Consider the following 18,918-nt stretch of genomic DNA (forward strand, 5'->3'; position numbering starts at 1 on the left):
AGGATGACTCAAGTGAAAGACTTATGTTCCCTATATGGACTAAAAGTAGAACACAGGAACAGGAGTAGGGCATTCAGTCGCTCAACCCAGTTCCGTTTTCAATTAGATCATTGCTGATCTTAAGTTTGTTTGCCCCCTTTGTTCCTTACCCCTTATTATAATTCTGTCATAAATATTCTTGAAAGAAGTCTATCAATCTCAACTTTGAAAATTTCAGTTGGCCTAGTCTTAGCAGCTTTTGGGAGGAGAGAGTTGCGGACTTCTATGATTCGTTGTGTGAGGAAATGTTTCCTGATTTCACCCTATAGCCATGGCATCTGGGCTCCCCCAGCCAGACTTGCAGGCTCAGTCAATAACACTGATAATTTGTTATTTTATGCTACAGTGTATTATCCCTTCAGTTTGATTGGACAATGTACTGACTGTGTCAATTCGTTATGGGACATCACTCAGAGACTGCGGTAAACATAACGATACAGTGGTTTCTTATATTACCTTAGCTCTAACTTAAAATATTCAAGATTAAAAATTCACAGAAGATCAGCTTCATGCATATGATCCCACTTTTGGAAAGTTGGATTTTGTGACTTGTACTTCTAAGAAGGGGCTAATTTTCTGCTTTTCCCACTCAGTTTATCATGTACTTTCAGGTAAAGTACAATGCCGATTATGCCATTTTTCTGTCTGGTTACAAATGATGTGTATGAAATTGCTGTCTCACCAAAGTGCCCCAGTTTCCTCCAAAAAGTAGAGCACCTCCACACATGCGCATTGATAGTAAACAAAATGTTTTGCAGCACGTGTGTGGAATAATCCACTGATTCTTGGAATTAGATTTGTTGCAGTGAGTAGATAGGCTGATGTTATTGAAATGCAATCATTTCTGGGGCACTCTGTCAATGCCAGCTGTTATATTGAAGCTGGCACAACCATTTGAACATTCAGCTACCGACTCAGGAAATGGTTTCAGGAGGTGTAGCAGCCAGATCAGTGTATAATTGGTAACTCTGTACTAAGATGTTTAAGTCAAATTTATACATTAAACTTGGGGTGAAAATTCTGGATACAATGATCCAAATATTCACAGAGAAAGAATATCAAAGCAAAATTCAGGACCTCAGTATAAAGAAGATGGAAGTTTTGGACAAGCTGAAAGGGCTTAAAATAAATAGATCCCCAGGGATAGTTGATATTTATTTCAGAGTGTCGAGAGAGACTAGAGAGGAGATCTGAAAGGTACTGATAATCATTATGAGAGAGTCATTGGACACTGAAGTTATCAGTAGATTGGAAACATACCCATTTTCAAAATTAGTGACAAAGCAGATGCAAGGAATGATAACCTCTTAATCTTATTTTAATTCTGTGCAAAGTAATGGAACAATTATCAGGAGTAAACTTGAGGATTATCTGTGCACAATTAAATTAGTTAACATCAGGAAACATAGCTTTATACAGGCAAGATCCTGCCTGATTGAACCCCTTTAGAAGTGACAACCCAAATGAACAGTGCCGAACCTTATGATTTTCAAAAGGTGATTGATAAGTCTCTTCATAATTAAACTCTATGCAGTGGGGCTTTAGGACAAAACTTGGATATGGATAAGAAATTGGATGAAAGGTAGAAATGCTTAAGCATTGTTTAAAGGGGTCCTATCAGGGTAGTAGTGATAAGCATTAAGTGGAGAGTCCCAGGCCTCAGCAGTGGGGCCAATGCTGTTTCTAATGTACACCAATGACTTGAATTCAGAAATTTTACTATAAGCTGGTCAAACTTCAAGACAATACCAAAATAAGAAGGACAGTGAAATCGGTGATGCAACCTAGAAACTCCAGGGCGAGTTAAACAAAATATGCGAGTGGATTGAACAAAAACTGATGAAATGTAATGCAGGCAAATACTAAAATTGCACAGGGGAAGGAAAAATAAATGATTTATGTACTTCATGAATGGTGTATAAGTAGCTAAGGATGAAACTGAAAAAAACCTGAGTATTAGTAGATTCAACCCTCAATTTGTACAACCAATGTAGAGTAGAAATCACAAAAACCATGTTGAAAATCAAACGGCATATCCAAGACAATAGAATACAAACCAGAGGAAGTAATTAACAAACTATACAGCGTTCTGGTCAGATCACATCTTGAGTACTGCCGCTAGTACTGGCAAATGAGGAAGATATTTAATTCCTGGAAGGAATGTAAGGAAGAGCCACCAGGCTGATCTGTAGTGTCAGGGATCTGAGTTATGAAGAAAGATTGACAACACTAGAGCTTTTCAGCCTAAAAAGGAGGCATTTTAAAGGGAATATTATAGAGATATTTACGAGAACATAAAAAGGTTGTTTTGAAATACTATTTTACAATAAACTTCAGGAATAGGACACAATTTCAAACCAATTGAAGGTAACTTCAGGACTAATTTCTTGAAATGGGATTCTGGGTAAAGGAGTGGAAGTGGAAACCTTGGAATGACTTAAGAAATAACTAAATGCAGCTACTGGGAGAGTATAGTTATTCAGAATGGATGAATTAAAATAGGTAAAATGGTCTTCCTCATCTGTAAATAAATTGTAATCTTGTGAGAGTAAAGTTATCTTTACTTTGCTCTAACACTATCCTCAGAGCAGCACCTTCTATGGCACCAATGTGGCACATGCATTTGCCGCAGGCTGCATCTTTCTCGATTCTGAATGAAGTTGGCAATTTACTATTGCATCATACTGAAGTGTGGGAAGCTCTGTTCACATGTATTTTTTGGGAAGTGGGTTCAGACTGCACAAACTTAGTTTATGTAATAGTTCTACAAGCTGCAGGGAGGATAGACAAGTCTGGATTGTATTTCTTCTCGATTTCCTTCTATCACTTTCTCTCGAAAAGGCATTTGCTCCCTAGTGTGTACAGTTCCATGAATTCCATTCATCTTTCAACAACGTGCCCAAATGATTGTTACTCATATATTACATTTGGCATTGAGTGTTAAGAGGTTATTAAACATCAGTGCTATCACAACCAAGCTTGATCCTATCCTCATCTGATATTTACACACATACACACATTTCCAGCAGGGGCAACTGGATAATTTGTGAGCAAGAGCCCTAATCCACCTAACCCACTGGTGTCAATCCGAATCCTACCACCTCTTCCATTGTCTCAGTAGAGAACAGGTAATTCGGAACACATCAAGTCTGGGAGTTTTGTAGCCTGTGTGGCTCAACTACTCGATATATCCCACTGGGGAACTGGTCAGCCTGAGTTTGAACTCCAGAGATGGAGGCATAATATGCGAAATGATTGCACCATCCAACCCCAAAGAGTAGCTGATTTTTAAATTATGTTTACAGACATCTGCTTTTTTGTTGTTTAGATCTCTAACGCATGTATATTTTGAAAATTACCAGGAGGTTTTAATGTTTAAATAATTCAAGTGCTGCAATGATCATTACAAATCAGAACTAATCAGATGGTGGGAGACATTTGGTTTAGAGCTAAACCACGGGGAGGCTTTTCTGCATCCACATATTGAAGTCCTTAGGAGACACATCCACTTTTCTAAAAGGAAATGGAATTAAATTGCAAGACTGACTGGAAGAAACCATGAAACTAGTGCTATGAATTTCAATTCAAACCATTTCTAAACAGGAAAAAGGGAACATATGTATGTAGGATAATGCATGGTTGTAACAAGGTAGTTATTCAGTTGAAGAATCCAGGTAACATCATAAGTGGCAAGAGCACAGCTCAAACTGTTCAGAGACCTTGGCTGAACCTCTTAGATTAAGTTACAGCCTTTTACTTCATTTCAACCATATTATTTGTTATATAATACTTTCTTCAATTAGCTCTTCTGTTAATGCCTGATATCTTGCAGAATGCGGATAAATTTAGTGGAAGTCTTTTGTGTCTGTACTGCTAAAATGAATTATTAATTTGGCAGTTCCATTAAAGCAGATGTTTTATTAATATCCTGACTAGTTATTATAATGCATTACCTGCAAAATACTTGCCATGCATGCCACAGGAGGGCAAAATAAAGGAGCATTTAGAAGTTCTAAATCAAAATCATGAGGAATAGAGTGTGTCAACACTCCAGAGTTATAAAGCATTATCATAGTAACATTTTACCTTACACCTCTGAAGTGCAGACAAATAGAATGCTTACCCTACATAGAAACCTGAAGCCTTGTTACCCTCTGAAAACAGTTGTTATTAAATAATGCCAGGCTTAGGAATGTGGAAAATATCATAATTTAATGATTTACATTTAAACTAATTATTTATGAAATCTGGGAGCAGGGGTCATGGACTACACTATATTTGTATAGGGACATCTGGGAGCACTGACTGAAACTAATACTTTACATACTGGCTTCAGTTGTTTTTACTACTGTGGTTGCTGATCTTTGTTGATATACTGACTTGTCATTGCTCTGTACATTTCCATGCAGATGTCATCCCGTCCCAACAATATAACCCATACTTCAGACGTGTGTATTTAGACGTCACTTCAATGGAGAAAAATGCTTCGAACCTGGTGAAGGCAGAGTTTAGAGTGTTTCGTTTACAGAATCCAAAGGCAAAAGTAGAGGAACAACGAATAGAACTTTATCAGGTAATTTTTTTATTTTTAAAAAACGTTATTGCATTTAATGTTCTTTTTTATGTTGCTAATTTAAATGTTCAGTAATTGTTGGACACGGATATAATGGTTCATTTCATTATATCATCTTTAGGAGCCATGTAAGTGTTTATATATGGAGAAGAACTATATGCTCTACAAACATACATGTCAAATACTGAAATCATCAAATTTATGGCCTGCGGGCTTTTTGGTAAAGTCACCCCAGAATGCCCTCAATGCACTAAAAATATTTGTCCATGTGCAGAGGTTGGGAGAACACATGGACCCCAAGATGGTTCAGCACAATACTTGGTGACTGATAGGGTAGGGGTTTAGCGTTCACTTGACATTTCTTTTCAATTAGTGAGCCATGTACTGCGAGACTAGAGTTTTTAGCATTTCCAGCATTACAATGCCTGTTTTATTTTCATGATCTACTCTGATTGTGGGATAAATAATTATGGTATTAATGTGAGTCAGCAACCTGTTATGTTATACTCAAACATGAAGAGGGAATTGCAACTTGGAACAATTAGTATATTCTAAAGATTAAAAGATTTGCAACCTCTCAACAATAAGTTAGTTTTGTCTTCAAAGGCTGAATTAAAACACAGTTCAAAATGCAGGAAAGTTTACCAATAAAATGTCAAAAACTGAAACATTTGTGAGGAGGGGGAGGCTTTACTCCCAGACCTGAGTAAGTATCCACATATCCCATCACAAAACTTTTGACTTGACCAATATGAAAAATGCATTTTTGTGTGTTTGGTTTTTCTCTACGCTACAAGTGGTGAATATATTGGGCAAACCACCAGCTTAAGTTACAACAAACTTATGTCGCATTGCATTCTCAGTATGACCGATTGTTTTTATGTCATAGACAAAAGTCTTTAGGTTTTGTCTTCATGGATAAAGGGTTTGAATTATAAGATGTGATTGCACAAAACATTGTTGAAAACCCTGAAATCAAAACACTAAAACAAGACTTATTTAATTGGCGTAAAGCAATGGCGCTGGCCCTAAGCCTGTATTCCAGGCTCTTTTTTGAATTTTTGATTTTTATATTAATTGTCAGATTATGGGGCTGTGTCAGCTGCCTTGAGTTTATGAATTTTATTAATAGTGTTTATTATAAATTTAATATTTCTGAGTTTTCTAGATCAGTATCTCTGTTCATGGGATACTGTCACTTAACCAATTTAATATAGTTTCACTATAGTATTAAACAATTTAGCAGGCAGAATGAGAGAGTAATATTTGGTATGTTAAATATGATTTTCCTATTAGGCTGCAAGCCATGCTGAATATGATATTGAGAGTGTAATTTCTCTATTAGAAGGGGAACCATAACTGTGCTATGGGGGAGGAATATTTTGGATGGTTTCTTTATGATACTGCTATTACAATTGCATTTTAGCTACATTAATTTTTGCTATGATTGAAAATGCTATACCATTATCTGAAAATAGGGTGTCAGTATTGCTCCCAACTTATAGTGAGAATGTTAGTATTATGATGGATTAGAGTTGTGCCAATTTTTGTCCAACGTAAGGCTGACACGTACCTGAAACTGTGGCATGTTATGATGTAATTGACTTCATCAATTCAGCTTTCACACTTGCAATTTTGGTCCGATTAAGCTGCCTTGAAGTGCCTTGCAAAATTTGTTTGTGTTAAAGATACTACGTAAATCCAAGTTTTTGTTGCTACTATCAGCACAAGTCCATTTTCATGGGTCAGTTCAGATAATCAAGGGAACAGGCTATCCTAGATTTCGACTAGGGAACAGGCTTTCCTAGATTTGGCATTGTGCAATGTGAAGGGGTTAATTAATAATCTTGTCATGCCTTTAGGGAACAGTGACCATAACATGATAGAATTCTTCATTAGGATGGAAAGTGATGTAGTCCAATCTGAAACTAGGGTCCTAAATCTTAATAAAGGAAACTATGGAAGTATGAGGCGTGAGTCAGCTAAGATAGATTGGGGAATTTCATTAAAAGGCATGACGGTGAATAGACAATGGCTAATATTTAAGGAATGAATGTATGCATTGCAACAGTTTATACATTCCTTTCTGGCACAAAAACACAACAGGAAAAGCAGCCCAACCATGGCTAACAAAAGAAATTAAGGATACTATTAGATCCAAAGAGGAATCATATAAAGTTACTAGAAAAAGTAGCATGCCTAAGAATTGAGAGCAGTTTAGAATTCAGCAAAGGAGGACCAAGAGATTGATTATGAGGAGGAAAATAGAGTGTGAGAGTAAACTTGCAAGAAACATAAAAGCGGATTGTAGAAGCTTCTATAAGTATGTAAAAAGAAAAAGATTAGTGAAGACAAATGTAGGTCCCTTATAATTCGAAATGGGAGAACTTATAGTAGAGAACAAGGAAATGGCAGAGCAATTAAACAACTACTTTAGTTCTTTCTTCACAGAGGAAGACACAAATAACTCCCCAGAAATACTAGGGACTCAAGGGCCTAGTGAGAAGGAGGAATTGAAGGAAATTAGTATTGGCAAAACAATAGTGCTGGAGAAATTAATGGGACTGAAAGTCGATAAAACCCCAGGGCCAGATAATTTACATCCCTGGGTACTAAAGGAAGTGGCCATGGAAATAGTGGATGCGTTGGGTGTCATCTTCCAAAATTCTGTAGATTCTGGAACAGTCCCGACAGATTGGAGGATGGCAAATGTAACCTCACTATTTAGAAAAGGAGGGAGGGAGAAAACAGCAAATTACAGACTGGTTAGCCTAAAATCCATAGTAGGGAAAATGCTAGAATGCTGGGAACAGCATTAATTGCTTTAAGTTGAGACTTTCAGCCCTTTCTCGGGAGGAAGTCCTGGCTCAGAGAGCAGCTGGCCAATTGAATGGCCATCAGTGCGGGGGGGAGGCAGGGGGGGGCGGGCTGCGACCTTCAATGGGTCCAGGAGGCCCAGCCCCCCAGTTGCCCAACACCAGCCTGTGCAGCTAAAGCTGATTGTCTTCCCATATGGTGTGGGCCTCACTCCACCACTGGTGAAATACTGGCAGTGGTGAGTTGAGGTCCTTAAGTGGCCATTAATTGATCATTTAAGGGCCTCAATAGGCCCAAGAGTGGGTGAGCCCCCAATGCCTCCCTCACCCCTTTAAAATTTCAGACAGGTCGGGAGCAGGCGAGCAGGTAGGTGGTGAGAAGGCCACCTTTTATGTGTCCCCATCTTCAACCCACCAGCAGTAGAATGTAAAATCCAGCCCAAAGAGATTAAGTGAATGGCAAAACTGAGGAAAATGGAGTTGAGTGTAGGTACATGCGAGATCATCCATTTTTATATGATAACAAACTAAGAACTGTGGAGGAACAAATGGATTTGGTTGTCCATGTGTACAAATTACAAGAAGCCAATGAAAAGGCACAAAGTCAAAAGACCAATGGAATGTTGACCTTTCTCCCAAGAGGGCTTGAAAACCAAGAGAAGGAAGTTATACTTCAGTTCTATAGAGCCTTGGTCAGCTGCACCTAGAGTACTGCATTCAGTTCTGGGCACTCCACCACATGCAGTAGAGATTGACCTTAGAGAGGCACAGTGCAGATTCACCAGAATGATTTTGGAGGTTAAAGGGTTATATTATGCAGACAGGTTGCACAAACCAGGGGCTGAATTTTCCCCATGGCTGGTGGCGAGAAAGGCCCTCCCCGTCAGATCCTTCCTACACACCCAGAGTCTTTCCCCCTTCACACATTAACCTCGAAGGGGCTGTGGTGGGGAACAGACCATTGTCCGCCTCCTTCGGGAAAGGAGATTTGGAAAAGAGATGCAGTGGTTTTTGTCAAGGTTCATCCTGAGCAGCTGTGTGATGCAGGATTCTGTGCTCAATAGGTTGTTCCCAGGGATGCATGCTGAGGTAAACATCAATTGTGGCTGCAGGACTATCAACCCAGTGAAAGACGCTCTTTACTCTGCCTGAAACTTGCTGATCTTCCAGTGCAAAGAGTTGTTGATGACCAAGCCTTGCATTCTGGCACATTCCAAGGTCCAGGACTGTGTGCTGAGGGATGCATTACAGGGCGGCCTTTGACTGCCTCAGGCAGGCAGGCAGGGAGAGCCTTTAAGTCTGCAAGGAGGGCTGGCACCCTGGCCTACAGTAGCGGGCCAGCCGCCAGGCGGCTGATTTTCCCTCTGTCATGTTTGGAACAGGAATCTGGAAAATCCCAGTCAGCCTCCTTAAAGCTTGCCCAACAAGCAATGAGCCTAATTACCTCCCCTCCCCATGGAGGTGGGCGGCCTTCCCAGGCACCAAACCCACATTGGCCAAAATGATGTTGGGAACGGGGTCAGGATGCTGGCATGCTGGCCAGCCTTGTAATTTCTGGGCCCCATTGCCTCCATTTCTGACATTGGTGCAGCCTGAAAATTCAGCCCTGGGTTTGTATTTCCTTGAGTATAGAAGATTGAGGGTCAATTTAATCAAGGTATTTAAAATGATGAAAATTATTTGATAGGGAAGATAAAGAGCTTGTTTAAAATGATACAAGATTTTGATACATTGGATAAAGAGAATTTATTTCCACTGATGGTAGAATCTACGATAAGAGAACATAAAGCACAGTTCACCGGAAGTCTTTTCCCTCAAAGGCTGTGGATGCTGAAATTGAAACTTTCAACCTTAGTCTTAAAAGCTTTCATTATCCCTTAAAACCCTTAGCTAATAAAAACCTATTAGCCTCAGGCTTAGAACAGGTTATAGATGAAAGGCATGTGGATGAAGGGACTGAATGGCCTACTTCTTCCCCAACGTTCCTATAATGAGTGGGCAAGTAACTATTTTGTTTATGAGTAAAAATAATGTTCATGCATATCCTCATTTCTTCCAACGTCATAATTCTATGTACACACAATGGCCAGAATTTTATATTGAATGAGCGGGCACATGCCCGACCCGAAATCACATGAAATAGCACGAGAAGACGTTGGGTGCATGTCCCAGAATCCCAGGGAATCAGAAGCCCACCTGCCAACAATTAAACAGGCAATTAAGCCCATTAACAACCTAATTGATCCGAATTGTACGATGCCTAAATGACTTAGCTCTTGCCACACAGACAACATGGGCCAATCTGTTTTTTCTCATTCCTAATTCAAGTGGGATAAAAGGGGACCGGAGCATTGGCTGCATGTATTGTTAGATGTTCAGGTGAGAGTTTGCTGTTTCTTGTCTGCTGAGATTGCCTACCTTTTCCTGTGGTTTCTGCTGAAGTATTCGCTTTCTGCTTCTGAGGAGGCAGTGCCATGACCCCAGTGTCGCTTCACAACCTCTGTAATAAAGTTTGCTGCCCCTGTCGTCTATCATAAGGCACTGATGAGGCCTGCACCTATGGAAAACATAAGGGACACTCAGGGCTTTAAAACAAAATCTAGATTTATATCTTTTCCAGAGTTGCAAAAAAAGGAAAATAACATAATGTTTTTTGCTACTGTCACACAAAAACAATACATAACACTGATGAAATGAAATAATGTCACCCGCGAAAATTTCATCCTGTGCTCACGGAACCTTAAACTTAAATTTGCAAGTGCTACATCTCAGTGCCACACACACACCCCCCTCCTCCCCCCCCCCCCCCACCCACCCACCTCGCTGGCAGTGACAATGGAGGCACTCTCTGCCTCCGCCAACTCCTTATGTGAGTGTGCCACATCCTCTCCACAATGCTCTACTATCTGAGCCGACAAACTAATGCCCACCGCTGTGCTTGTATCTGTGTTGGTGCCTGGTAGCAAGAGAGAGTGTGACACTGGTGGATCTGTCTGCATTTCCTCCTCAGGTGTCAAGGGAAGGTCCTTGGGGTCCCAGCAGCCTCTAGAGGATGGCTCATCTGAGGGAGGAAGACAATATGCCAGTATTATCAATCATCACATAGTCAATGTGCATGCTAGGTGGGCTGGTGAGACTATGGACAACTACATTATGGTGGCATTGTGATTGCTGAATCTTGGTTAGAAGCCTTCCTTTGAGATGAGACAACGCTGTTCTGACCAACAATGCTCATCCTCACTGGCTATTCTTACCATGCCTGCCACATGTGAAATGACAATCAGAAAGCAGTACCCAGGTACCCGAAGGGTTTCCTCCTGCCTACCCCATTTACTGCCAGTTCCAGGGAGGCCATGGGGAAGATGACAGTAAGTCCAGGAAACAGCTGCAAAGGACACTAGTGTATTTCCACCAGTAGAGGGAGAGGATCTTGTACCAGTCTCCTCTCCCTCCAAACACTCAGCTGCTAAAGATCTAAGTCCTGACCAAGGCCTTCAGAAGAAGCCTTTATTCCCACCTTTGTAACATTTCTGCTCCTTTTAGGTTCCTTCTTACCCCTTGTTCCCACTGCACTTTGCTTATTTGCATTGGTGGGTTCCATCTTGATGCAAGATATCCTGTCAAGAGCCTGTTGTGTATATATAATAAGCCTCAATGAAGGTGTAGCAATGTACAGCATGTATCTATATGCATATGTGCTTTGGTGATGCACTAAAATTCAAAGGAAAGAATGAGGGTGGCCAAATAACTGTGTAGCAATAGTGAACAGTACCAAATACAGCAACCTGCACCATGGCAACTAGGAATAATGGGAGCGTGGGAGAGGAGCCCTACATTGCTATTATTTGGTGTCTCTGTTAGGCAGAGCGCCATAAATCAGCCTGGAAATTCCTAAGAATGATGACACAGCAAAATTTAGGCTGATCTTGGTGAATTACGCTGCAATTCCCTAAGAATCTCATTAGCATAGGCCAGAACATAAAGACAGACCTAAAGCAAGTGGAATAAGACAAAACAGTCATGAGCTGAGGAACCCACCAAACTGATGCTGCATTCCTTCTTTAAGCTCCTCTTTATGCATGAAAATTGAGTCATCAAACCATCATATATGCACAGTTGACAGGCATGGGTCTTCTTCAATATTTAGTGCAAATCATTTTGTTCCGTAGAAATGCATTCAAAGACAAAATGAAGGAAAACGATTAAAAAGAAGTAATTGACAATGCCACCAAACAGCAGAAATAATACCTTAGGGTCCCATTGTGCCTGAAATGTTAAGAGTAGATTTACTGTCCATTCAGAACTGGCGTAAATTCAGGAAATCTGCCTAAGTTGCACTCTGGCATGGGGGTGGGGCTAGGTTATTGAGCAGCAGAGATTTTCAATGAAGGTTCTTTTGAATCGGCATAAAGATCTAGAAATTATGAAGTAAAAATAGCTGGAAGTGATTTACTCCTGAACTCCCTTGATCTTTTACACTGGAAATTGGCATTACAGTGATTATATTGTGTTTCTGGTACAAATTTACAGGACATGCTTTATATACATTCACTGTTGTACAGGGAGCCACACAGTATGAGAGGGAATATTTAATATGCTTTCTCTACTGTTTATGGAATCTAACTTTGTGCTGTAGGAGATTTTATTTGGATTTCTTGAGTTTTGTGCTTTTTATTGCAATTGCTCTCTTTAAAAAGAACAAGTTCACAAAGAAACTTTGAAAGGTTCATTGTGAAAATCTAAGATTTTATAATTAATGTTCTTTTATGTTATTGTGGGTTGTTTATACCTGTTTTTGTAGGAAGAAAATCAGCCATGGAAAGAGATCACGGATTTGTTTATTTTCTTAAGGCTGCTGTTTAATAGTCTCAGTTAAGTCCTGTCTTCTTATGTCAGTGCAGAAGTACCACAGCTCCATGTTTAGGTTGGAGTTTGGAAAACCTCCTGATGTGGTGCTGAGAATATAATTAAATCATTGTTTGAATGCCAGATGGCTCTGTGCCATCAATATCCTTTTATACATTAAAAAAAATCAAAGATGGCACAATGGCCGAGTGGTGGCATGGCATTGTGATAGTGAAGACAGTGCCACAGGATGATAGGATGCAGCCAAATAGGAACAGGAGTAGGCCTTTCAACCCCTTGGGCCTTTTCTACCACTCAACTTGATCAATGGCTTCAATTTCTCACTTAATAGGTTCCTGAACTTAGCCTGACCATCAAGAGGAAATAGAGAACATAGCCCACACACTTCACAACAGGAGGGTAGGGGAATCCACAAGAGAGTCACATTGAGGGGTTGTAATGTTGTTTGTAGCGAAATCATTTGCAGATGGCTCAGAGCAAGTTCCCTGCCCTTCCTCTCTCCCGGAGAATTGTTAGAGATTCCCACGAAGAAGCAAAAAATAAAATAAAATAAAGAAGCAAAATACTGCAGATGTTGGAAATCTGAAATAAAAACAGAAAATGCTGGAAAAACTCAGCAGTTCAGGCAGCAGCTGTAGAGAGCGAAGCATAAGTTAACAGGCTGAATTTTACAGGCCCCCAGGTAGCGGGAACAGAGACAGGGTTGCCAATAAAATGGCGGGAGCTATGTCAGAACAGTCCTACAGTCAGGGAAGTTTTCCAGTGGTGTGTAGAAGGCAGGCCTGGGTGTGGATTGGCTGGCCGCTCTATGGACTCAGGCATCCAATTTGCATAATTAAGGCCTCAGTTATTGGCCATTTTACCAGGCTGCTGGCATTTTGCTGATGGTTGAACTGGGCCTGCCTCACCAGCTTCATGGAGACAGCCTCCTTGCCTGGGCATCCTCAGAGCTGGAGGCTCCATGGCCCAACAAAGGGGCTGCTGGCAGTGATCCCCCCAGTGATCCCCCCAGAGGAGCTTCCCCTCCACCGCATGAGACCTACCACCCTTGGCTCCCTAAATTTTAAATTTTGCCTACCTGTCTGAAGGCGCCTCCATGTTGAGGCACCCTTGAGCTCTCCTGCCAATCGGCAGTGCCCATGCCTCCCGATCAGACTGTTGAGGCTTCAGAGCTGCTGGTCTTCTGACTAGGCCAGCAGTTCCAGGAGCCTGCCCGCTGTCCTTAATTAGATGGTGAGCCTACAGGTAATGAATTAGGAGGCTGCCAGCAGTGGGATCACTGAGCTATTCCCGCTGTCGCCAAGTGCGAGCTCAGGACCTGCTTTTCAGCCTGACATCGTGGCCCTGAAGCCCACAGTAAAATTCTGCCTAATGTTTCAGGTTGATGACCTTCTGTCACAATTCTAAAAGCATTTCCAGAATTTTCTTTCTTTATTCAAGAAAACATAGTGTTGCCCTGTATTCCTCTTTCCCCCTCCAACTCCCTCACCCCACAGTAAGAAAACATTTGGGATCCTGATCCAAACTAGATATCTTCTGAATGACTTTTGGACTACTTCTCCAGTAACTGGATTGTTCTTCCACAAATGGGAGCCGGGGAGAAGAATAATCACTTCAACATGCACCATATTTAATCTCCAGCACTCCAGTCAATATAAAGCAACATGGAGATCCAGCAAAAAAGTTGTGAAGGTAGTATAACATTATTTATGTGCTGTAATACAGTGCATTGCAATAACTATTTATCAGCATAATATTACAGATTGGCTGTTATGTAAATGCAGTTGCATAAATAAAATTTAATCTACAAATTAAGAGTTGCTTTTTAACCAAGTATATCAATTCAGTCAGTCATTGATCAGTGGAGGCTGACTTGTTTCTCCCTAGAAAATGCTCCTTAACAACATATAAATATGAAGACACTATCTCATTTTAACATATTATGTATTCAAAGCTAGCTTGGCTTTGTAATTATATGTTTCCAGGATGCCATTATTTTCACAAAATAAAAATTAAGCAGTATCCCTGTCCTTTTCATTGGAAGGCAAGATAGACTTGCGACAAATAGTAGCTGTGCCAAAATTGAATTATGTCAATAATACCACTGACAGCTGTACCAGAATACTCTAAGATTACCCTTTTTAATAAAACCCTTTCTTACGGCGAGAAAAAAACACCTTCGAATAGTGATTTCTAGCTGATAAATAGGAGAGATGTGAGGGTGGGCCAAGGCCTCCCAGAAGCAGCAGCATTCTTCACACTTCTCAGTTTGTTTTCACAAAGCAATCTCCTCATAAAATCAAATAAAAACACTAATGTATTTTGTTGGGCGGGGTGGTGGGGGGGGTGGGGAAGTGATAGTAATTTGGATTCCGAAAATTTGATCAGGAATAAAATATAATGTCCCAGGAGTCCCAGCCTTAAATGGTTGTGTTAGATCTGAACTTTTAGCTTACCCATAGCGGGGATGCAATTTCTGAGACTGCAGCATTATACTGTGGGAAATGAAGAAGCTTTTACCTACTACGTTGTATTGTGACTGTTGGATCGTATGCAGTCAAAACATGAATATAATCCAGAAGGGTGTCTGTTGGCCAATTTGAATTGATATTAGCTTACAGCTACATTCTACAGTTATCTTAAGCTGCTGGCAATAGCATTTTACTTAGCCTGGCATTGCTATCCTTATCTACCCTCAAAGTAATGATTTCCCAAAGCACAAGCAGTAAAGCTGATAGTTTTGCTATTTCTTGAGATATGGAATGCATGAAGCCAGCCAGTATCTCAAGAAGCCAAGCTCTTGACTCTTAACCAAAAGGCCAAACATTTTTGTGAACCCCTTTTACTGATTGTTTTCTTTGGGGAAGCATTGTTCATTGTTCATGGGTTTGTTAGATAAAAGCGCCACATAAAATTCAGCCTCCTCAGTTCAGGTGGGGACCTAGTAGAAAATAATTTGCCAGTTCATTTTGTTGAAAGCAGTTGGAAACTTCTGCAGCTTAAACCGTTCCAGTCCACCTTGTGTCAGTGGAATGGGCAAGAGGTGAGAGAAAGTGGGGGGCTAGATGGGAAAATATATTCATTAAAAATTATACAGTAAAGAGGCTATTTTAAAAGATAAACATATATACATTCAAAAAGAGAAAACGTAGACTATGAAGATTTGTACAGTCTTTTTGACCTATGGTGGCAAAGTGATGCTCTGCAGATAACACGCAAAATGATATTAACTGTGTTTCCGTTGCGGTCTGTGATGCTAACATGGTGTGGGCTGGAATCCCCTCGGTAATACTTCTTGAAATATGGTAGGATAGTGTTGGAGGCTGAGAGGAATGCAACAGTGACGCCAACTGATGCTTTACTGTTCCAACCTGAATTTTCTTGCCTCTAACCCTAACAGAACTTCAGTTGAAAACTCCATCTTCACCTGCTACATGCAAGTGGGAGTGGTGGGGATGGGAGAAAAGGGGGTCATAGATGGATCTTACTGATATCTGGGTCTCTTTCTGCTGCTTCCTAGGAAAGCTGGTAGTAGACTTGGGTCAGCTGTGGGAAGGATTCAAAATTTTTTGAAAAGAGAGAGAAAGTCTAGTAATGGCACCCTTTCCCTCCAATTGCTTATCTGTTCAAAGCCTCAAACTTAAATGAGTTAGACCAGCCTTTGGAGTCCTGTTAGTACCTCCTGCCTTTTTGTGTGCTGCAACAGCTGTCCTGCTACGATACAATCTTAATTTTCCTGTGGACCACTGGTAGGCTCGCACTTGCTGCTAGAGATCGCAACACAATCTTGCAATGAACATCTTATCATTTTGTTTGCAGGGCAAGCTTTTCTCCTTATGAACTAATGGAAAGCTGCTGACTTGTGTAGTAGAAAGCTACTATTGCTATTTATTCTGTTACCATGCACATACTAATTGAATGAGAGAGAAAAAAAAAACAGTAAACAACTATTCTAACCCATTGAAAATTTACTAACATACAAATAGCCTCTAATATATAATGCCACCATAGTCACAAGCTCAATTTTGCCCTCTGAATGCTTCTAACTTTGTGTGACTGAATAACTGGCACGCGACTGTTCCTTCATTGCGGCACACATGCTGTCATTATCCATTGGGATTTAATCAGATCTCCTCAGTGCCAATATTGAGCTCTCCTCCGGATTCATTCAAATCACTTATCTAAATGCTGTCATGTTGGTAAATACTTGACTTGTTGGTGTGCACATGCATTCACATAGAAACCTGGTTATTGATAGCAGGAAGACTAAGTGTGCCGTAAATAACCCTTTTCATAAGTAGAAATTTTCCATAGCAGATTTTACAAAGCAGGTGTCAAACTGCAACATGAATAAGGGAGGAAACAAGCACCGTGATGGTTATATTTATTTGTTTTGCATCCAGTATAAATACTGAGCACTGGGGGATTGGATGGAATCCTACCGTAAGGATTGGGGGCTGATTGTCATCCAAGTCAATTTGGAATGATTTAGAACTGGTATTAATCACTCCTAAGCAGTCAAATGCAAACAGCACTCTATTAAATAATTAAGGATAAAAGTGTTGGTTGCTGAAGGGGGTCGAGATGAAACAATGGAACTCCTGGCAGCGTTGTTGGATCTGGTGTCCAGCACATCCATGAGCTGGGAAACGAAGCCCTGGCCTACAGTCCGTGTTTAAAAACCTTAATGAAATTGCCACCTGTTTCAGATGGGAGTTTTCAACACCCGCTCCAGACATATTTCTATAATAGAGCAGGGCTGAAGTTAAATGGCAAACCTGCAGGGCTGATTTCCAGTGGATTCCACAGTTCAGGATGCTCTGTCTGCGACCATAAACAGGGCGTGTCAGACCCTAAAATTGGCCCCATTTATTCATGAAGGTCTCTATTCAGTTTCTATTCACGACCACCCTGAAAACACAGAAGTTGCCTTCCAGTCAGAGACTGATTGAAGTCAGATTGGCTATTTGTAGTAAGCTGACTAGGTGTGTGTTCTGCACCAGAGAAACAGGAAGGAGAACTTGTGTCTACTAATTCCAGAAGATAGACCCAAGCCACAGGAATTCTGTGAGGATCTAATACCTTTCACTTTGCCTGCTCTCTTTCTTCCATGCTTGTTCCTTCTGTCTTTGAGCTTTGATACATTGACCAAACGTCCTTCCCTTTAACTTCAGGTTCACAGAGCAGCTGTGTCCTTCATACAAATTACACTCAAATCCCAAATTTCTGAGAATATTTTTCTATGGATTGTATTTCAAAACAATTCCAGTTCTTTGTGCAGTATTACAGCCAACATGTGCAAAAGGTGCCAATTGCAAGCATTTTAGTTTACTTTAAAAATCCACTACAAAATGGTAACAATTTTACAGTGTTAATGACTGGGCATTTAGCCCATTTTAGATTTTGATTTAGACTAGAGGTTATGAAATTTTGATATTGCCAAATGTGTGTGAAAATGAATCATACTCTAGTCAACCAACAGGCATCCCAGATACGTCCGCTTTTTTCTTCCAAGCCTATACCAGACTGCCGAGCATTAGACACACGAAGATGCTGACACACGTGCACACACACTCATGCACACAAACACAACGCACACATGCACACACAGACCTACACATATACCCACACACACACCCACACGAACACACACACACACACCCACACACAAAGACACACACACACCCATACACACACAGACAGGCACACATGCACACACACATGCTCAGACATGTACACTCAGGCACACTTTCCTTCCCCACATAGTGTCAATTTTCCAACATTACAACACTGACTACTTTTCTGAAGTACGTCATTGGTGCTTTGAGGTGCCCTGCGGCTAGGAAAGGTGCAATGAAAATGTAAGGGCGGAATTTTCCGTGCCCATTGATGTCGGGCGTCATGGCGGATATGAGTGGGCAGTAGGGCGGGAAGGCCAAAAATCAGTTTCATGATGTCGTGAAACAGTTTGCGGTCGTTTGCTTCGCCCGCCAATGGCGGGCCGCGTTTCCCCCTGCTGCACATCGGGAACTTCATATCAGTACATCTGCATATCATTATAAACCCTGCTCGCTGGAATCATCCCCTCATGCTGGATCATCCGGGGACGTGGGCATGATTGCTCGCTGACGTGTTTCACAACTGAACATAAGTGACGTACACTTGGTGAGCTGCACTTTGCTCGGGACATCGAGGTTTGTTTGTCTACCTTGCTTCAGGCAGCACTTGTGGTCATTAGCACCAGGCTTCGCAGACTGCACCACATCACTTTTAGGGGGACTCACGGGCCGGCTTCTACTTACGAGACCAGCTATGAAGCGGGGGTGGCTTTTAAACAGCTGCAGGGCTATGGTTTGCTTGGGGAAGGGGGAGAAGTGGCCTCAGGCAAGGGAAGGGGCTGCAGGACGAGGGATGTACTGGGGAAGGAGGGTATGCCAGGGTATGTGTGGGGGTACATGTGGATCTGTGCAAGTGACCTCAAGATGATGAGGCCTGAGGAGGCAGTCTCCGGAGGAGATGAGGCCAGATGGAGATGTGAGGTTGTGTGTGAGAGAGAGAGCGCTGATGTCCCTTGAGCTGACATGTGAATGTGTGATGGCCTTGTAAGTCTGTGAGTTTAGCGTG

The 18,918-nt window shown here is 41.2% G+C and overlaps 1 protein-coding gene across 2 annotated transcripts in view; it reads left to right on the forward strand.

The window, feature by feature from the left end:
• The window catches only part of tgfb2 (transforming growth factor, beta 2), an 85,916-nt gene that overhangs the window by 18,673 nt on the left and 48,325 nt on the right, over nucleotides 1–18,918 (forward strand). For both annotated transcript variants that reach the window (XM_078557089.1, XM_078557088.1), the window contains one exon: nucleotides 4,449–4,612. In XM_078557089.1, coding sequence (XP_078413215.1) covers nucleotides 4,449–4,612 — 164 coding nt within the window. The remainder of the gene's footprint in view (nucleotides 1–4,448; nucleotides 4,613–18,918) is intronic.

This window comes from Cetorhinus maximus, chromosome 14 (assembly GCF_964194155.1).
Source record: "Cetorhinus maximus chromosome 14, sCetMax3.hap1.1, whole genome shotgun sequence".
NCBI classification, from domain to species: Eukaryota; Metazoa; Chordata; class Chondrichthyes; order Lamniformes; family Cetorhinidae; genus Cetorhinus; species Cetorhinus maximus.